This window comes from Macaca mulatta, chromosome 17, assembly GCF_049350105.2.
Source record: "Macaca mulatta isolate MMU2019108-1 chromosome 17, T2T-MMU8v2.0, whole genome shotgun sequence".
Classification (NCBI taxonomy): domain Eukaryota; kingdom Metazoa; phylum Chordata; class Mammalia; order Primates; family Cercopithecidae; genus Macaca; species Macaca mulatta.
In genome coordinates this window covers 71,940,476-71,961,402 of record NC_133422.1, presented here as the reverse complement: position 1 = coordinate 71,961,402, position 20,927 = coordinate 71,940,476, and the positions used below count along the sequence as shown (strand labels likewise).

At 36.0% G+C, this 20,927-nt stretch overlaps 1 protein-coding gene across 17 annotated transcripts in view; it reads left to right on the top strand.

Annotated features, from left to right (window-relative positions):
- The window catches only part of MYCBP2 (MYC binding protein 2), a 286,215-nt gene that overhangs the window by 164,270 nt on the left and 101,018 nt on the right, over positions 1–20,927 (top strand). For all 17 annotated transcript variants that reach the window (XM_077973872.1, XM_028837602.2, XM_015121243.3 and 14 more), the window contains 8 exons: positions 66–291; positions 1,352–1,470; positions 2,205–2,292; positions 4,792–4,841; positions 8,644–8,816; positions 10,893–11,037; positions 16,140–16,355; positions 20,716–20,771. In XM_077973872.1, the coding sequence (XP_077829998.1) occupies positions 66–291; positions 1,352–1,470; positions 2,205–2,292; positions 4,792–4,841; positions 8,644–8,816; positions 10,893–11,037; positions 16,140–16,355; positions 20,716–20,771 (1,073 nt within the window). The remainder of the gene's footprint in view (positions 1–65; positions 292–1,351; positions 1,471–2,204; positions 2,293–4,791; positions 4,842–8,643; positions 8,817–10,892; positions 11,038–16,139; positions 16,356–20,715; positions 20,772–20,927) is intronic.

The window sequence follows — 20,927 nt, the reverse complement described above, 5'->3', positions numbered from 1 at the left end:
ATGCAGATGTGTGTGTTTGTATGTCTATATATCTGTATTCATGTTGCCTTGCCTATTGGCCTCAGGTGACATTCCCAGAATGTGTGAGGTGGATGACAATCGAATTTGACCCTCAGTGTGGTACTGCACAGTCAGAAGATGTCCTTCGTTTGTTGATTCCTGTCAGAACTTTTCAGAATTCAGGATATGGACCAAAATTGACATCTGTTCATGAAAATCTTAATTCATGGATAGAATTAAAGAAATTTTCAGGATCCTCTGGGTGGCCTACTATGGTTTTGGTGTTGCCAGGTAAGTTTTTCTTTCATTCTGTTTTATGTGGTAAAATAAGTGCATTTATGTATATTGAGTAGGGGTGTATCATTGAAAATGTTTATCTAATTTTTAGAGAAATTTATTAAAGACCTACCATGTATCTGGATTGCATTTGAGGAATAAATAAGATACCCTGGGCAAGGGGCACAGCCTGATCCAAGTTTCGGAGAAGACAGTGTTTTAAGGATTTTGTGAAAAAAAGATTAGCTTGACCAAAGCAGAGTGTTAACGTTGAGGAGCAACCAGCTAGCTGTGTAGTTGGGGCCAAATTATAGAAAACAATGGATTAAATCTTTTATTTTCCCAGAAAGTGCTAAATTTTCAGAACTTAATGAAGGACTGAAGTCCTTCCTTGTAAGAGAATTTGTGAACCACTTTCTTGTGTGAAAAGTTGTGTGAAAGCTGTTTCAGTTGGCTTGAGGGTATGTGTGAACGGGAGAGTCGGAGCATACAAGCACAGTTGTTATTGCTGGTACTGTGCTTTTCTTTAAAAGAAAGTTATTTAAGTAAGTTTTTAAAACTATGCTTTAAAACTTACCATTTGTTGCATTCTTAACCGGTTAACTAGGACTACTCTTGTTATCCTTCAAACTAATAGGCAATTTCAATTCAGAAACTTCTTCTTTCCACTCTGACCACCTATTTGTTTGTTTGTTTGGGAAAAGATCAGAAAAAGACACATGCCAGGGTAGAGGACTGCCCACTTTGAAAAACAAAAAGGCTAACGTCAGTATTTGACAAATAATTGAAAAATGATTGCCCATGTAACTTAAGTACTTTATTAAGCAGGGGAGTTTGATTATGAAAAAAAGTAACAATTTATTTGCGATAGACCTGTTGTTTCTAGTGTTATTTTTGGTACAATTTCCTCAAGTAGATATAGGAACGCTCCCCGCCACAAGTCTATTTAAGTTATATAGTATATGATGTGTGTTTCTGCCTATCTTGTGATAAAAGAGAAAGTCCATTGGATAAAAGAGGGAAATTTTAATAAAATTGTTTCAGAGTTTGAACTCAATTCTGGCATTTTTATTAGGAAATGAGGCCCTTTTTTCATTGGAGACCGCATCAGATTATGTGAAAGATGACAAAGCTTCTTTCTATGGTTTTAAGTGTTTTGCAATTGGATATGAATTTAGCCCTGGACCTGATGAGGTAAGAATGAATTGTCTTTTCATTCTTTTAAGGAAGATTGTGTTTCTAAGGGCTAGTGAGTTGTGCTTCTAACTGACTTAAATTGTACTGTTGCCTCTATTCAAAAAGTCGGGGCCAGGTGCAGTGGCTCACACCTGTAATTGCAGCACTTTGGGAGGTGAGAGAAACCCTTGAGGCCAGTTTGAGACCAGCCTAGGCAATATATCGAAATCCTTTCTCTGCAAAAAAATGAAAAGAAATTAGTTTTGACCTAGGGGTGTATAATTCTAAATATTTTGTAGTTTAATTATGTACAGTGGTCTGTTTTGCTACTTTTAATACATGAAGAGGATGGAGTTTGTGCAACATGACCCAGCCTTTGAAGTGTAGTTATACCTGCCCTGAACCTGCTCAGTTGGCTATACCTTTCTGAGTAAACGGTTGAACCTGTTTTCACAAAGGGACTGTCATCTTGTCTAAATGTTTTAAATCATACAATAAAATAAAACCGAGGACAAAGTGGACCAAAGTAATGAATGAACAGTTATTTGGACAATGAACCTTTAAACCTGAACCTTACAACCAGCCTGAGATAAAACATTGAGTGTTAAAACATCTCCTCTCAATTTAACCATTAGCTTCACGTGCTTCCTTCTGATTTCAAAAGTAATGCTTGAATTCAAATCACATTTTGCTGATAATCCATATTATCATTCAAACATTTTTAAAGCAGCAAATTTTATGCAATTCCATAGGGAGTCATCCAGCTGGAAAAAGAATTAGCCAATCTTGGTGGGGTTTGTGCGGCAGCTCTGATGAAGAAGGACCTAGCACTGCCTATTGGTAAGTGTGGCCAATGCTGGATGTTGTGATAGTGTTTTGTTTTGTTTGTATTTTGAGAGTAGAATGTATGTATTATAAAAGGTCTGAAAATAGATTTGCAAAATATTCATGAGCAATAACTGCTTCATGTACTGGTAATTTGAGTTTGTCTAAGAGACTGAAGGGTATCCTCTGGCCTTTTTAAATTTACACACGTACATGGACACCCTTTTTATGCATATACATGCTTTGAGCCAGGGGGTATAGTGTGTATGTTCAGCCAAGCACTGAATATATAGTATTAAACCAAAAATTCTAGATATTTCTTAAATATTCTAGTGGAAATATCAAGTAGATAACTGAATATTCATTGTCTAGATCAGAGGACAGGTAGATAGAAATGTAATTGAATATGCTCATTATTTAAAGATATGGGACTGTATGAAAGATATGCTAGAGAAGGTAGATAAGAAAGAGAAGATAGCTTAGGATTAAAGCTGTGTGACTTACCAAAATTTCAAAGATGTACAGAACAGGAAGAGGAGGCTACAAATGAGACTGCGAAGGAACAGTCAGTGAAGGAGGAGAAAAACCAGGAGAGGGGATGTTCCTGGGATTTTGGCATGCTCTGAGAAGTGCATTAAAATCTGTCATTGGACTTGAAGACTTGTTGGTTGCTTGTATACGCAATAAGAAATATGTTAGTAAAATGAGAGAACTGTAAGTCATTTCAGAGTAGAGAGGGAGAATGGAAAGTAAGGAAGGGCGGTCCATTTGAATTTAGGTATCTCTTTAGAAGAATGTTTCACTGGAGCAGAACAGAGATGAGGCAGTGGCAGAAATGGTACTTTTTTATATGAAGCAAATTTGTATGATCCACGATTAATCTATAATCAAGGGAGTAAAGTTGAAAATAAAAATGCTTACTGATTCTATAATGTTTATACATGGTTTAAAGTTTTATTTTCTTATCCCCCCCCCAAAATCCATCTTTACTCCTTCCTTTAAGACTACCCTTCCCACTATTATTTTTTCCTCCCTTTTCTGCCTCTGACTTTCCTTCTTTATTACGTTTTCTCTTCCTGGTCCCTTTTATTCTTCTTCATTCCTTTTCTCCCAGTTAATATTGGTATGTATGTGCGGAAATGAGACCTTGTATTATATCCACATGAGGAAAATTGCTAGCAACCTATTTTTGTCAATAGCTGTTAAAGTTTACATTATATATACTTTTTGACTTAAAAAAATTTTATACATATTTGCACAAATACTCAAAAAGTATATGTTGAAGGATGGATTAATATAGCAGTGCTTGTGATTGTAAAACCCAGAACCAACCAAAATGTCTTTCAGTTGGGAACCAGTTAAATAAGTAATGGCATACCCATTCAGTGGCAGTCTGTGCAGCTCTTTGAAAAAGTAGACCTATATGGCCTAACAAGGAAAGCTGTCCAAATTATATTAAGTGAGAAAAGCAAGTTGCAGAAGAGGGTCCCATTTTTGCATACATTATTCTGTATATTACAAAAGAGTATGTTGTGGCTCACACCTGTAATCCGAGCACTTTGGCAGCCTGAGGCGGGTGGATCACGAGGTCAGGAGATTGAGACCATCCTGGCTAACACGGTGAAACCCCGTCTCTACTAAAAATACAAAAATTAGCTGGGCATGGTAGCACACGCCTGTAGTCCCAGCTACTCGGGAGGCTGAGGCAAGAGAATCACTTGAACCTGGGAGGTGAAGGTTGCCGTGAGCCGAGATCGCGCCACTGCACTCCAGCCTGGGCGACAGAGTGAGATTCCATCTCAAAAGAAAAAAAAAGAGTATGTTTGTGTGTGGTTGAAACACATATACATTTTTGGTTTGTTTGCACACCAAGTTTCTAGAACAACACATAAGCTGTTGACAGTGGATAGTTTTAAGGGGGCATGGCACTGGTTAGAGATTTCGAATTTTTTGTTCTACACTTCTATACAATTTGAGTATTTCACCTTGAACAAGCATTACTTTATTAGTAACATTTAATAATGTCAAAGAAAGATCAACAAATATGTTCTATATTAATTAATAAAGGAGAAAGTGGCTAGGGGATGCAGTCACTGCCTTTTATTTTTCTGTGAGTCCCTGTCATTTACTAAAGTTATAGCTCTTCTATAAGGCAACCAAAATATAAAGGCTCAGATTTGAAATAATTTGCTCCCTCTTTTTTTAGACAAAACGAATACACTAAGTTCAGAAAGTATACATTTATATTCATAAATGTAGGATATATCTTTGGCAAATCACCCATGGGTGCTTCTTGAGTATTGCCTTGAGAATTGTAGTATATTCCCACTGAAAATATCTTATATATTAAAATGTATGCTGCTGGGATTTTTTCCAGAATCACAAATCTTTTCAATCTGGAATAACAGAATTATTTAAAAAAAAAAAAAAAAGTGTAATGAATGCAAAGAACTAGAAAATTAAACTGAACTAAGTATTGACATGTTTTAGTAAAACGTTTTATTCGCACAACAGGTAATGAATTAGAAGAAGACCTTGAAATTCTTGAAGAGGCTGCATTGCAGGTATTGTCCCAAATGTTTTAAGGATAAACTTTGTACATTAATTTAAAAAGTATTATCACTCAGATCAGCCTATTTATCTTGACCATTGGGTCCATTCATTAAGTACTTCACTCTATTCATTGGCATTATAGATATAAATAACTTATAATTGCTCCCTTTGGTGGGAGAAACCCATGTGAGCCCTATGTATTTGGTGGGTAATTGACTCTGGAGTTAGACAAAAATCCTTTGGGAGAAAAAACAAATCAAGTACCAAGGGTGCAAAGGATGGCTTGCAGAGCTGTGGCCATTTAAACTGCATCTTGAAAGAATTTTTTTTTCTCTTTTTTTCTTTTTTTTTGCCAGCTAGAGAAAGGGGAAAGACATTTCACAAAGGATGTATAGTTGTGTTATAGGAAGCAGCAAAAGGTGAGGTCAGTACAGTTGGTGAGCTCAGTCTGTGACAAACCAGTATATCATATTAAGTGGTTAGGGCTAATTGCCTGTGGACAATTGGGAGCCATCATTTGTTGTTTTTATTACTGTTTGCTTTACCTTTTTTGCTCGTTTAGGCATTAACTAGCACATTTGACTCTGAATGGAAATACATGAGTACTGTATTTCAGTGCAGTACCCTTTTGGATCTGTTACATCAACCTAATATTTCTTAAAATTGCTTAGAGATGACTATATTGTATTCTTACTTCATTAGTCTGACTTTAGCTGGCTAGTAATCTGTAATAGGATGGAAATATCAGAATCTATAGGCATCATTTGTCAAATTGTAATACCTACTTAGGCCAAACCAGAGATTCTGATGTACTGCTAAGTGAGCACCGTTGGTTACCACACACTGAGAACATCAGTGATGGGGAAAATTTTGAATCTAGCAATGGTGTGAAGATAGAAGAAAAGTTGAGAGTCTCTCAGCTGGATCAGTGGTGCTCAGACCCTAGGATTTGATAGATTTGTAAAATTTTCCAAAAATATTTTTCCTGAGAACTTATTAGGTAAAAACACTCTTTAAAAATGTACTACTTATTATCAGCAATGTCTTATAAAATAAAAGACATTTTAATAGCCCCAGATGGAAAGGTCTTAGAATGGAAGACTCTATTATATCCTTAGTTTTTCTAATTCGGCCATGGATCAGAGAACTTTGAGCCCACATTTGGAAAACACCAATTTAGATCATACTTATTTTCTGTACTAGGTATATGTAGTTAGTAGTAGTGATTTAAATAATATCTGTAGAGCACTTGATAGGTTTCAGCATCTTTAATATTATCTCTCTGTTTTTGTAATTACACTTTGAAATCAATGTTAGGTCTTGCATCTTACAATTATAATAACTGAAGTTCAAAGAAGTTTTGTGACTTCTTGAAGACTCAGGTGGGAAACAAAGGCTGGTACCCAGTCCTTGTAATTGCTAAGGCTAGTGCTTTACATTTTATTTATTTCCTGAGATGAATTAAAGTGGTAATAATGAAAACGTTTATTTCATGTTTATCAAGCACTATTTTAAACATTTTGTGCATTTTTAACTCCCCACAACAACCCAATGAATTAAAAAGTTTTATCTCCATTTACAAATGCATAGAGCATTTAGGCAGTTCACCCACGATCACACAGCTAGTGAGCAATTGCATTGGGATTTGTTCGCTGGCAGTTCGGTGACAAAAGAAACCCTGTCTCATTAGCTGGGCATGGTGGCACATGCCTATAATCCCAGCTACTCAGGAGGCTGAAGCAGGAGAATTGCTTGAACCCGGGAGTTGGAGGTTGCAGTGAGCCGAGATCACACCATTGCACTCCAGCCCAGGCAACAAGAGTGAAATGCCATCTCAAAACAAAACAAAACAAACAAACAAACAAACAAAAAAAGTTCATGATTTTGAGCACTGTCTTCTGATCATAGGGAGCTGTAGTGTGTCAGTAATGTTAAGAAACTTCTGAGTTTTAAAAAGCCACTGGCATCTTATGTGTATTCTTTTTTTACAGTTAAATCTTTGTACCTTGAGATTCAAAAATAAAAATTAATTCAACAGATATATAATAAACAATATGTGTCAGGCAACATTCTAGTTAAAGGAGAACTGTCAAAGAGTTTCTATTAGTCCGTTTTCACACTGCTATAAAGAACTTCCTGAGGCTGGGTAATTTATAAAGAAAAGAGATTTAATTGAGTCACAGTTCCCTACATGGCTGAGGAGGCCTCAGGAAACTTACAATCATGACAGAAGGCAAAAGGGAAGCAAGGCATGTCTTACATGGCAGCAAGAGAGAGAGAAGGGGAAAAGCCTCCGGACTTATCAAACAACCAGATCTTGTAAGGACAACAGCAAGGGGGAAATCTGCCCCCATGATTCAATCACTTCCCACCAGGTCACTCCCCCAACACGTGGAGATTATAATTCAAGTTAAGATTCGGGTGGGGACACAGAACCAAACCATATCAGAGTTCATATATTGTTTATAATTTCAGGGATTATTATGGCATATAAAGTGTCATCTAGGCCAGATATGGAGAGATCTTTATTGTGTTACTGTTCAAGGAAAAAAAAAAAATGATGTCCCAAATTGCCTATCTCTTTGGCATGTAAGGTAGTTTTTGTGATAATCTAACATGTATTAAACACTTACTGTTTGTTAGGCAATGTATTATATATTTTATATGCATTATTTAGTTTAAATTTTATAATAACTGTATAAAAGAGAGATTATTTACCACCAGTTTATATAGTTTACAGATTCAGGGATGGTAACTTTTTAGCTTAAGAGCACACAGCAAATAATTTGTCCAAAGCCAGGATTTGAACTTAAGTCTATTTGATTCCAAAGATGATTATTTTTGAAACTGCATAATTTCAAATGTGATAGTACTAGAAATGTAATTATTTTCTATGAAAAAAATTTTTTGGAATTTATTTTATAGTCAGTAAAAAGTTTTTAGACTTTCAGCATTTAAAACAAACCTTTCCAAAAATGTAAGACTTACTTGTCAGATAGGTGAAACCTAAAATTTGTTTTATCTGCCTCTTCTTCTTAACTTTAATAAGGCTTAGACAGGCTAATGAGGTTTGCGTGCTGCCACAATCAGGTTTCCACTCACTTTTACCCAAGTCAAGACCTTGGTGCCCACCCACCCAAGAGAACAGCCACACCTTACTCATGATAGCTGCCTGTAAGGGGAACTTAAAAAGAGGGAAGCTGGGTGCAGTGGCTCAGGCTTGTAATCCCAGCACTTTGATAGGCCAAGGTGGGAGGAGTGCTTGAGGCCAGGAGTTCAAGACCAGCCTGGACAACATAGCAAGACCCCATCTCTACAAAAAGTTTTTTAAAAAATTAGCCAGCCATGGTGGCATATGCCTGTAGTCCCAGCTACTTGGGAGGTTGAGGCAGAAGGATCGCTTAAGCCCAGGAGGTCGAGGCTGCAGTGGGCTATGATGCCACCACTGTACTCCAGCCTGGGTAACAGAGTAAGGCCTTGTCTCAAAAAGAAAAGAGAGGGAGACATCCACAGCTGCTGACAGAGGACGTAACACATAGAGGACTGGCGTGGGAGGAGATATACCATTTTATCCAGCATGCAGATCTCTGACAAGGCATTTATTTTTGAGGGAGGAAAGAAACGAGAAATATTGTCTCATAATTTTTCTCCTAGGAATTTCCTATTCTGTGGGTTAAAAGAAGGAACAGTGGGGTATGTGGAGAAAATGATTTCTCCGTAAAGGCCTGTCTAAAAGTATCTGCATGTTGAAAAATTACATGTAATTAAAGTTTTATTTTAAAATATATATAAATATTCTTTTTTACTTAACAGGTGTGCAAAACCCATTCTGGAATTCTTGGAAAGGGTCTAGCTCTTTCTCATTCACCAACTATATTAGAAGCACTTGAGGGAAATTTACCACTCCAAATCCAAAGCAATGAACAGTCTTTTCTGGATGATTTTATTGCCTGTGTCCCAGGATCAAGTGGTGGAAGGCTTGCAAGGTAAATGTACTTTAAGTTACGTACTTTATTTTAGGGCTTTCATCTTTCATCATTTCTGAAAGAGGGGAGTCATTAGAATATTAAAGTGCTACCTTAAAAAAGTCTGGTTTGCCGGGCACAGTGGCTCACGCCTGTAATCCCAGCACTTTGGGAGGCCGAGGCGGGCAGATCACAAGGTCAGGAGATCGAGACCATCCTGGCTAACACGGTGAAACCCTGACTCTATTAAAAATACAAAAAAAAAAAAAAAAAAACCATTAGCCAGGCGTGGTGGTGGACGCCTGTAGTCCCAGCTACTCAGGAGGCTGAGGCAGGAGAATGGCGTGAACCCAAGAGGCGGAGCTTGCAGTGAGCCGAGATCGCGCCACAGAACTCCAGCATGGGTGACAAAGCGAGACTCCGTCTCAAAAAAAAAAAAAAAAATTAAAAAGTCTGATTTATGTATATTTAACTTACTGAAATATAAAATGACAGTTAATATTTTTGTTTGGTAGTTTTTTGTTTGTTTGTTTGTTTGCTTTTGAGAGAGAGGGTCTCACTCTGTTGCCCAGGCTGGAATGCAGTGGCATGATCTCAGCTCACTGCAACCTCCACTTCCTGGACTCAAGTGATTCTTGTGCCTCAGCCTCCCAAGTAGCTGGGATTACAGATATGCCACCACACCTGGCTATTTTTCTTTTTTGTATTTTCTGTAGAAACAGAGTTTCACCATGTTGCCCAGGTTGGAATAGTTATGATAGTATATGATAAGACTCAGTGTGATGGCTCATGCCTGTAATCCCAATACTTTAGTAGGCTGAGGCAAGTGGATTGCTAGAGCAAAGGAGTTGGAGACCAGTCTGGCCAACATGGCGAAACCCTGTCTCTACAAAAAATACAAAAATTAGCCAGGCATGGTGGCCCACTCCTGTAGTCCCAGCTACTTGGAGGCTGAGGTGGAAGGATTGCTCAAACCCTGGAGGCAGAGGTTGCTGTGATTATGCCAGTGCAATCCATGGTGAAACCCTGGCTCTGCAAAAAATAAAAACATTAAGCATGGTGGCACACATCTGTAGTCCCAGCTACTTGGAGGCTGAGGTGGGAGGGTGGCTCAAAGCCTGGAGGCAGAGGTTGCTGTGATTGTGCCACTGCAATCCAACTTGGGCAACAGCGCAAGACCCTGTCTCAAAAAAAAAATGAATTAATTAAATTAAATGTATTATAGTTGTTAATTGATTATTTTTGTTGCTTTTTGTTTGTAGGATGAAAAGGGACAAAAATATTTTGGCCTCCCTGATTTTACTAGTAAAAAAATTAAAAATAAAAATCCCAACTTTTTTCTGGTTTTAATTTTAAAATTGCAGAGATTACTCTTTAGTTTTTAAAAATCACAAAATAGTGATTGGAGAGGAATATCCAATCACTTAAGTCAGCCTCACTACTATACTGTGCAGATATTTTTACATAATGCATGGTAGAATTACTTATTACTCAGCTCACAGGACAACTTGAATGTGTAGATTACAGAATGAATTCAGGAATGGACATCACAAATTACAGAACATTGATGCATTTTAGGTGGAAAGCAAGGTAATGAGGAAGATAGTTGAGAAACTGTGATAAAAAGTTGGGCAGTACACCTTGAACCTGGCTGCTGTCAGGCAAGCAGAGGGCCATTTCTACCCCTGCTTTTATAGAGACATTGCTTTTTCCAGGCTTCCCGGATGGCAGAGTAAGGCGGAGCTCCTTCAGAGAGAGTGAGCCTGCTCAGGACTTCAAATTATACACAACCTACATCGTGTTCTTGGTGATTTTAAATTAGCCATAGTTAAAATTTCAAGTTTCCTGGTTTTAAAAAGTTTTTTATACTGTATTTAAATATCAGAAATCTCCTGTGCTTGGCATATTTTTTAAATGAATTTGTCCTTAACAGTTTCCGAGGGAGACACTCAAGGTTATCATTGAGTTGGAAATGAAGATAATGTTTTAGCATTTTGTTTGATACAAGTTTTGTTCATTTGGCTTAATTTTATATTAATCGTTGAAGATGCTGATCGGTGTTTGGGGTTTTGTTTATTTGTTTTTCATTGCTATTAGGTGGCTTCAGCCAGATTCATATGCTGATCCTCAGAAAACATCTTTGATCCTGAATAAGGATGATATTCGTTGTGGTTGGCCTACCACCATAACTGTTCAAACAAAAGACCAGTATGGGGATGTGGTACATGTTCCCAATATGAAGGTAATTATAACTGGATTAAATTAGCAGACATCCATATACTGGCTATGGTGACTGATAACATTTTAGAAATGCTAAGTGCTGAGAGTCCATTTGTTTTACAAACCTCTTTATATAATGGGTGGTGCTGAAAGTTTGTTTAAATGACTTGTTTATATTAAGTAGTCCCCAAGTTTCCAAGTTACATGTATTTTTTTGTGAGTTTGTTCTTTACATTTTGCTACCTGTTACGGTGACTCAAAGGAGGGATAAGAAAGTATCCATCTAAAGAGTGCCAGGCACATAGAGGGAAGACCCTCAATACGTATTGATTTATTCAATACGTATTGATTGAATAAATGCATTTTTAAATTTTGTATATAGCTTTGAAAGACTCAAGTACATTCTGTGTTTGGTATAATTGAAACCACATTTAAAAAATAACACTCATTAAATAATTTAGAAATATATGAGTTTAGATTGTAAAAGAATGAGGAATTGAAATAGTTGCATAACATAATGATGAATATAGAGTTTTTAGGATACCTCTTACCTGAAATAATAATTCATAATGATGTTTCAGAGCATGTTATACATAATTATTTGTGATTTAATCTGTTAATATGAATATCTCATTTAAAACTTTTATTTCTGAAAAATTTATATTGAATAAAATTTTATATAGGCAGTCCCCAGCCCTCTCCTCCTTCAAAGTTGTCTTATAGAGTGATTGGTTATTTGAAGCTTAGAGTTGATTAAGCCACAAAATCCTCTTTGCTCATAGGACAGCTAATTTTGCCGCAATATTATTTTCAGTAGAACTATTTCAACTACTTCATGCATTTATTCATTTATAGCATAAAGAAGTACAATGCCAATGTAGCATCTTACCTAAGTAAAAAATAAGAGCACATTGTTTAAATGACTTAAGACTAGTAAATAAAACTGTATGGAAAAGCTTTCAACCCTGATGCTAAATCAAAATCAGTCTTTTAGCAGTGTCTTTCAAATATTTGGCCATGATCCATAGTTAGAATTTTTATTATAACCCAAAGATATAAAATAAATATATGATGGAGTAGTGTCTATGCAATAGCATATATTAAGTACATATAATTTACTTTATATATTCATACACACATACGTACATAATATGCTATACTCTGATATTTTCTCTAATTTTTTAAGGCAAGTCATACCCTTCACAAAGTGAGTTCATGCCTACTTGGAATTATTCTATAAAATGCAAAAAGCATCACAAATTATAAGAAAAAAATGAATTAAAAATAAAGTTATCCTGATAGTGATATGAAAAAAATGACTACTGGAGGATGGAATTTTGATCACAGTACAATACACATTAAGATATTGAAGGACTTGTATATTGTGTATTCACTGATGAATTTCTTAATGTAGTGAGTTGTTAAATCCAATCTTTGAACCCTCAAGATTAAGTTTTTTATTCATGTGACAACATTCTAATACCATGTTCATACTGTTATGCTTCTGGTATTTCTTTAGTTGTATTTTCTTTCTTGTGTTTTCTCCTTTGCACCTTTTATTATCTCTTTTGATATCTGGGTTGTTTATATCTTGCATTCATAGTCAGACTATCTTTTTTTCTTTTCATCTTAGAGTTCTTTTTTTAACCATATGATCTACTTTTTTTTTTCCTCTCTTCCCCTTCCCTCTCCTCTTTCACTTTCCCCTCCTTCTGCTTTTTCCCTCTTTTCTTCCTCTTCTTTCTCCTCCATATATTTGCTTCTCCTGCTTTGTATCTTTCCTTCCCTTAAACCTCTTACTCAGTGTACTCTAAATTCCTTTCAGATTTATCCAATTTAGAAACTTTATAGAAAATCACTCTAAATACTATCTAGAAGAAGTGATTTGTGCTTCTACTGATATTTAATTTATTAATATCATATTATATTAGCTGGAAACAAAATTAACCTATTTTACTTTCAGCCTATTAGTATATGAAGTCTCAGAAGTACTTTAGACTGTTCAGAAATTGTAAAGCTTTATGCAGCAATAGCTAATTATTTGAAACATAAAAATTGATTTGCAGCTAATATTTCAATGAGTTCCAAAATGCTTTAGAAAGCAACAAGTGTTATTGTTACAGTTTTTTTGCTTATAAAATGACTTGTTTCCTACATGTGATAAAATGAGTTAGAACTAAACACACATATTGTACCAATGTCAATTTCCTGGTTTTGGTTCAGTACCATCAGTGTTTGACAGTGTTGGATAAAATGTAGCCATTGGGGGAACCTGAGTGAAGGGTACATAGGACATTTCATCTATTTTGAAACTTCTTGTGAATTAAAAAAAAAAAAAAAGTTTATTTTAAGGAAATCTTACTTATTGACAAGAGAAAGTCACATAGGAAATAAAAGAGTAACTTTTTTAAAGTAGCACAGTTTGTAAAAGAAAGCAGAATGGTTATTCTATAATGTCTCAGTTTTCTTAGAGTATAAATTATTCAATGATTTACTTCAAGGTTCATGGTGTATACAGACATAGACTCTAGTGATAATTTGTTAAATACTTAGGGTAAATATAGTTGCTTACAGAAAGGTTAAATTGAAATAGTATGTATAAAAATAGTGCCTGTTATTTAAAATCAAATATGTTTGAGACAAGAGAGTTCCCTTGACCCCTTTGTGAAACTTGACGTGGGTGTGGTATGGCTCATTTACTTGGCTTCTGCACTCAAACCCCTTGCAGGATGGGGAGCACCCAGGCAAGCCCCTTTGGGCTTGTGTCTAGGGGTGTGTCACAATTAATGCTATTTTAGCTTTGTTGTCTGTGGATGGCTAAGTGTTAAACAGCTCAGTGAAGAATCAGCATGACACCCTTTTTGGATTCCCGCACCCAGTGTGTCCTGAATTCTTGTCCAGCATTCAGAAAGAATCAGGTCATACGAACAGGTGATGAATGCGTGAATGTGGCGTTTTTGTTTTTTGGTTTTTTGTTTTTTGAGATAGTCTCGCTTTGTCGCCCAGGCTGGAGTTCTGTGGTGCAATCTCAGCTCACTGCAAGCTCTGCCTCCCAGGTTCACGCCATTCTCCCGCTTCAACCTCCCGAGTAGCTGGGACTACAGGAGTGCGCCACCACACCTGGGTAATTTTTTGTATTTTTAGTAGAGACGGGATTTCACCGTGTTAGCCAGGATGGTCTCGATCTCCTGACCTCGTGATCCACCCACCTCGGCCTCCCAAAGTGCTGGGATTACAGGCGTGAGCCACCGCGCCCGGCCACTGCGGATTTTGTCACACAGTGGAAGTGGCCCTCAGCGGAAGGAGAGCTGGAAAGGGCATGGTGTGAGACAGTGATATTTCCCTGAAGCCTAGCAGTCTCCAGCCAGGCTCCTCTCCGAAGTGGTGCCGTGTGAGGTTAAGCCGCGCGTCTGTCAGTTGCTGCTTCTCCACTTGATATTCACCACTTGTCTCTCTGCTAGCTGAAGTCTGGGATTTATAAGAGCATAGGGTAGCGGGGCAGAGCTGGCCAAAAAGGCAACATTTAGGCGGAATACAGGGATAAACTGGTCTCAGGGCCGTGGTTTCCAGGCTTGAGGGTGGGGCCTTTGCCAGGGAACCACCTTCTCCTTTCTGGTATATCTCTGACTCCTGTCTGTATCATCTTCAAATTTTTAAATTATATTTAAAGTTTAAAGCTTTTCATACTGGCACGTGTTTGAGTTGAAATTTTAACCATATACCTGTAAACTGCTGTTTTTTAAATATAAGAATGGGTTTTTAATATTTCCAGGGGATTGTGTCAGTCCAAATACTGATCTCTTGTAACCTCACCTGACGATAGTGGTCACTTAATGGAACCTATTTGTCACCTGTGCCTAACGTTATGTAAATGGTGAAAGTCTCAAACTACTGATTCCATAGAATGGCATTATTAAGAACAATAAACATTAAAGACAGTCTGTAGTTCTGAGGTAGTCCTCAATTACTTAAAAATGCTATCACTTTTATCTCTGCTACTTTTTCTATTTCTGTGACACTCCTGTTGAATTACCTATTCTTGCCAACCACAAAAATGTTGTCTGTAAGGAACAGCAGAAACTTTGAGTAAAGCTCAGAATGGTGATACCTGCTGAAGACCTAAAGTGATATTCAAATTGTGTGTACATTTGTGGTTGCCTAGGGGTCAAGTGTTTTTCTGCCAATGCATAAACAAATAAAAACAGAACGTTTTCTTATAATTCCTGGAAAATATTTCTGAAAAGTCTTTTTATAAGACAATTTGTATTTTCAATATATTAACATCCCTCAACAAATCTGTGCTTTGTATCTATATAGTAGAGTTAGTAGATGAAAGATAGTCCCGTTTTATTGTTGAAGAAATTGAGTTGCAAAGTTATAATTCCTGGAAAATATATCTAAAAGGTATTTTTATAAGACAATTTGTATTTTTAATATATTAACATCCCTTAACAAATCTGTTTTTTGCATCTATACTGTAAAGTTAGTGGATGAAAGATAGTCCCGTTTTATTGTTGAAGAAATTGAGTTGCAAAGTTTAATTATTAATAGATTGTTTAAATGTTTATGTTAGTGATAGAGCTGTCTAATAATATTCTTTCTTCACTAGAGTAAAGAAATATCTTTGGGCTTTAAGTATAAGATTTGTTTCATTAAGTGTTAATTTTTGAAACTTCTATCAATAGAGAACATTTTCTTCTTTAGAACAGTGCAGCTGAAACTGACATTAGTGCTTTAAAATGTCCTGAGATTGTGGGAAAGCATTTACACTTGCATTACCTGATAAAATAATTTGTTAGTCCCTGCTATAACTTAATGTAGATTCATTCCACTGCCTTTTCCTGTACTTTATTAGTGGTGCATTTGTTTTTATGTTTTGATATCTCTGATTATGTATTCCAAAATGATGAGGCCTTGTTTTACACTGTGTTCATGATTCGTATTGTCAACCCATCTTGAGGTCATTTGAACTCTGTTGAATAAGCCTTTGAAAGGAATGCCAGAGATAGACCAATGCTAACATAAAGTATGCATAATTGTGAGTTTATAATTGTAAGTTGCTTATTTTGATGTCAGTGACAATTAAATAATAATAGTATTTGGTTTCTGTAATACCATGTTTAGGTGGAAGTGAAAGCTGTCCCTGTTTCTCAGAAAAAAACATCTTTACAACAAGATCAAGCAAAGAAACCTCAAAGGATTCCTGGCAGTCCTGCAGTAACAACTGCATCTTCTAATACTGACATGACTTTTGGAGGACTGGCATCACCAAAGCTAGATGTTTCATATGAACCAATGATAGTGAAGGAAGCTCGATATATTGCCATAACAATGATGAAGGTAATTTATTTTACTTATCAGAAAAATTTTAGTTTTCAACATTCGTTTATTTAACCAACATTTCAGTGTTTCAGATGCAGACACGAAATTATAAGTCCGAAGAGCATTTGATGGATATTAAATTTGCAGCAACACTTTTAAGATAATGTTATCCTATCTTCAGAGAGGGTTTTCATTGGTTTTTGACAGATGTCCAAAGGGGATCATCAATTACAGATCAAGTTAATCCAATCAGAGATACAGGTGTATTAGGCTGTTTCAGTTCCTGTGAAAGTATTTGACTACTTTTGACCAGGAACAGTGGCCCACACCTATAATCCCAGTGCTTTGGGAGGCCAAGGAGGGAGCAACACTTGAGGCCAAGAGAGTTCAAGACCATCCTCAGTAACATAGGGAGACCGCATCTCTACAAAATATAAAAATAACGTAAAATTTCTAAGTACTTGTCTATTTGCAGTTTACTATTCGTGCTAGAATGTATCTCTTGAGGGTTTCGCTATTTACCTATGCCCCCCTTCAGTTTTGGATTCTCTCAAATGCCAGATGTATCTCCTAGAACTCTTTGGGATTTTTAGCTCTCTAATAACTTTAGACATTAAAAATATACATTTTGGATGTTCTAGTTATCTTCAGAGGCAGCGTTAGTCTGAATTATCAAGGTCGTCATTATTCGAAGCTGAAGTTTATAATTTTGGCATTTTCAGAGAGCAGTCATGAGCCATTGAAGGCTTTTGGGTAGAAGAATGGCTTGATTAGATTTGAGTTTTATAAAGATTATAGTGGAATATGGACGGTGTAATTGGGCAAATGATGAAGACACATGGCTTGGTTTTAGTCTCTTTAGGGGACTGTTGACTTAATTTGGTTAGATATGCTGATCAGTTGGACTACTGAGTTGTCAATCAGGATAGGTTCAATAGAATCGGTAGAACCTGGTAGCTAGTGGAGGTGGAGTAAAGAAGAAAGGTAGGAAATAAAAGATGAAATTCACATTTTGAGCTTGTGTCCAATTGATAATGGAAGAAGGGCAGGTTTTGGTTAAGAAAGATAACAGATTCAGTTTTGGATGAGATGAGTTTCAGGTACTTCTGAAATACCTATGTGAAGATGTATAAAACAAAGTTGGATGTACAGACCTGAGTGATCACAGTCTGACCTCAAGAAAAGGATTCAAGAATCATTAGCACTTACATTGCTTATGAAGTCATGGGAATAGATGATACCTTCTATGGTAAATGAAGACAGAAGTTCCAGGATAGGATCCTAAGAAACACCAGTATCACTGAGTCTCAGACTCTTCTCTACATCAGAAGCATCTGGAGCACTTACTTTAAAAAAAGATTTCCAAACACCCAGAGATTTAGATTCAGTGGGTTTGGAGAGAGAGTCAGGAATTTGCCTGAAACAAATATGCAGAGTGATTCAAATTCAAAACCTATACTTTGAGAAATATTGATTTACAAGATAAGAGAAAAAGAAAGGAAAAGGAAAAACAATTCACACTGGTAAGAATACTAGCCAAAGAAGCAACACATAATTAAGGGAATGGCTGAAGTGAGTGTAGATAAGCCTCTCAAGATGTTTGACTGTAGAAAGAACCAGAGGAAATGGAATTGAGTGAAGGCTTTGGAGTATGGGGTCTTATTAATAGAGATAGACTTACATATTTGAGTGCTGATTAGGAGATAATTCAGAGAAAGAAAACAGTAAAGACACTCTGAATATAAAAATAGAATCTAGAGCTCAAGTGGTAGCAGTGGCCTTAAATAGGAGGAGTAGTGCTTGTTTTCATTCTGCCAGGAGAAGGAAAAGAAAGCTTAATACAGATGCTAGTAAATTTTTAGGTTTTGCAGCCAAAGGAATTATTTAAAACCGTGATTTTGTGTTTGGAGTTGGAAATGGAAGTGATGAATCTTAGGGTCAAGGTTTTGAAACAAAGGGGAAAAAATGAAATTGTTATTCCTTGAGATTGAAAGAAAGCACCGATCAGAAAAGATGTATTAGATGCCTTTGAATAATAAGTTGAAATTGAAGATTATTTGTAAATAACAATGTGAGTCATATGAGCATGGGTAAAATAATCATTTGGATTGATCTAGCATTAAAATTTTGCTAGATAGTTCAGCAAAAGAACAGTGGAACAAGAAGTTGAGTATATGGTAGCTAAAGAGAGGACAGTGGAACCTAACTTAGTTTGGAAGGGAAGAAATTTCAGAGAGTCAAGGAAGTTAGAGGGACTAGACATCAGAGTAGATATAGGAATAGTTATTGAGGTTAAAAAAAAAACTGAACAGCCCACTTTATTTTGATTTCAGAGACAGAACAATTCTGAGTAGTGTCACAGGTCTGTGACTTTTGGTGTGAGTGGCTGGAAAAAAGTTGAAGTTATTGAGGTTAAAGAAATCAGGGAATGAGAAACTGGAGTTCTAGATGAATTGTCCACTGGCTGTTAAAGAAGTCAAGGCTACAAATTCTTCTCTATTCCAACACTTATTTAAGGAATTTAGTTTCTTGTCTCCTTACCTCCCTAGTCTTTTAGTTTCCTATGAACATGCTTCAATTTGTATAATTTCTTTTGCAAATTTTGTTACCACAACAGAATGCAGTATTTCAAACATGTTCTGAGTAGCCTAGGTTTAGAGCAGGTATAGAATACCATTCCCAAACAGTATCTGTGAAATGTTAATTCAGGTTCCGGGAGGAAATTTTCCTTATCAACCATTCACAGATACTATGTACTCACCCAGTAGTGAGCCAAGTATTGTAGAGGATGGAAAAATGAGATATGGTCTCTTCTTTCATTACTAAGTGTGTTAATAATATGTATTTGAGGGAAGGTGATGAAGTAGAAAATACATTGTACTCAAAGTCTAGAAACCTGGATTTCCTTCTTTTCTCACCTTTGTATGGCCAAAGACTCAGCCTTAATTTGCGTTTTTCTCACGTGTAACTTTTGAGTAGGTAAAGTCAGCTAGATCATTCCTAATTCATTTTTATGAAAACAAAAAGGGTAGAGAGAAGGAAAGGGGCTTTGAGTTTGCTTCCTTTTACTGTAAGTACAGGAGGAGTTAGAAGTGGATGAGCAGTTGGACATCTTGACCTGAACTTGAAAGATAATGATTTCTTTGCTAATGTTGCAGGCATACAGAAGTATTGGGAATAATGTGCCAAGTTTCATGTACCTACAGCCCATTTTTGTCTTTACATTTTACCATAATTGTTTCAGGTCATTTTGTTATTTTTTATTAAGAAACAGATTGCTACACGTACAATTGAAGCCTGCATAAACCCTTCCTCAGACCCATTACCACCCCTTCCTTAGAGGTAACTGTTGTCCTGAGTGTAGTAATTCTCATTCCTATGTATATTTTTAGGCTCTTGTTGAATACAAATTTATTCATAAGCAGTATATTTTGGATTGTTCAATATGTTTTCCAGAAGTTTATAAAATAGTATCATATTGTATGTATCATTTTGCCAGATTTTTGCTTAATGTTATTTTTGAGGTTCAGCCATGTAGCTATAGGTCATTCATTTTAACTGCTTTAAAGTATTCCTTTGGGTTACTATTCCATAATCTGTCCATTCCCCCATTGATGGACACCTATTATAAACTGTACAGAAATAAACATTCTGTATTTGTCTCCTTTTGTACATGAGCAAGAGTTTGTGTAAGATGCATACTTAGAAGTGGAATTGTTAAGTTGTAGGGCTTGCACACCTTCAACTACGTTAAGTGTTGTCAAAACTCACATTCCCACGAGCAATGTATGAAAGTAGCAGGTGCTGCATGTTCTCCTCAGCGCTTGGTTCTTACCAACACAATTTGATGACCATGATATGATTTATTTTAGTTTTGTTTTCTTTCGTGTTTTCTTTCAAGTTTAGTTAAATAACTTTTCTGGTCTTTATTGACCTTTCAGATTTCTTCTTCAGAGAATTGTCTTGACTCTTTTTTTTGTTGTTGTTTATCTCTTTTGTATGGATTTGTTCTTTATATATTATGGATGCATATCACCTATGGGTTATACAAGTTAAAAATCTCCTTCTCCGAGGTGGAAGCTTTTCCTATCTTTATAGTATCTTTGTTTTGGAAAGCTTTAAAATTTTAATGTACTCAGAAGATGTTATCTGTTTTTTTCTTTTGCTTTTTTTGTAAGTTTTGGTGTTTACTGTTGGATCTTCAAACCACATAGAATTTATATTTAATAAATAGTCTAATGTAGGTAATTGAGTTTTTTCTTTTTATCCTATATGGATAACCAGTTGTCTCACAACCATTTATTGAATAATGTATTACTCTATTAATCGAGAATGTTTCTAAATGATTTTACAGTTGTTACTGGTCTCTTTTTTAAAGGTTTATGAAAATTATTCATTTGAAGAACTACGTTTTGCATCACCAACTCCTAAGAGGTAAGAATCGCTTTCTCAAAGTATAACCAAAACATGTGTTGTCGCTTGCAACTAAAATCGTCCTGCATTTCAACTTTATTTTCTATAAATAATTACTTTATAGCATTTTTCTAGGTTGCCATTGCTGATAGAGATTTGTCACATAATAATGTATAG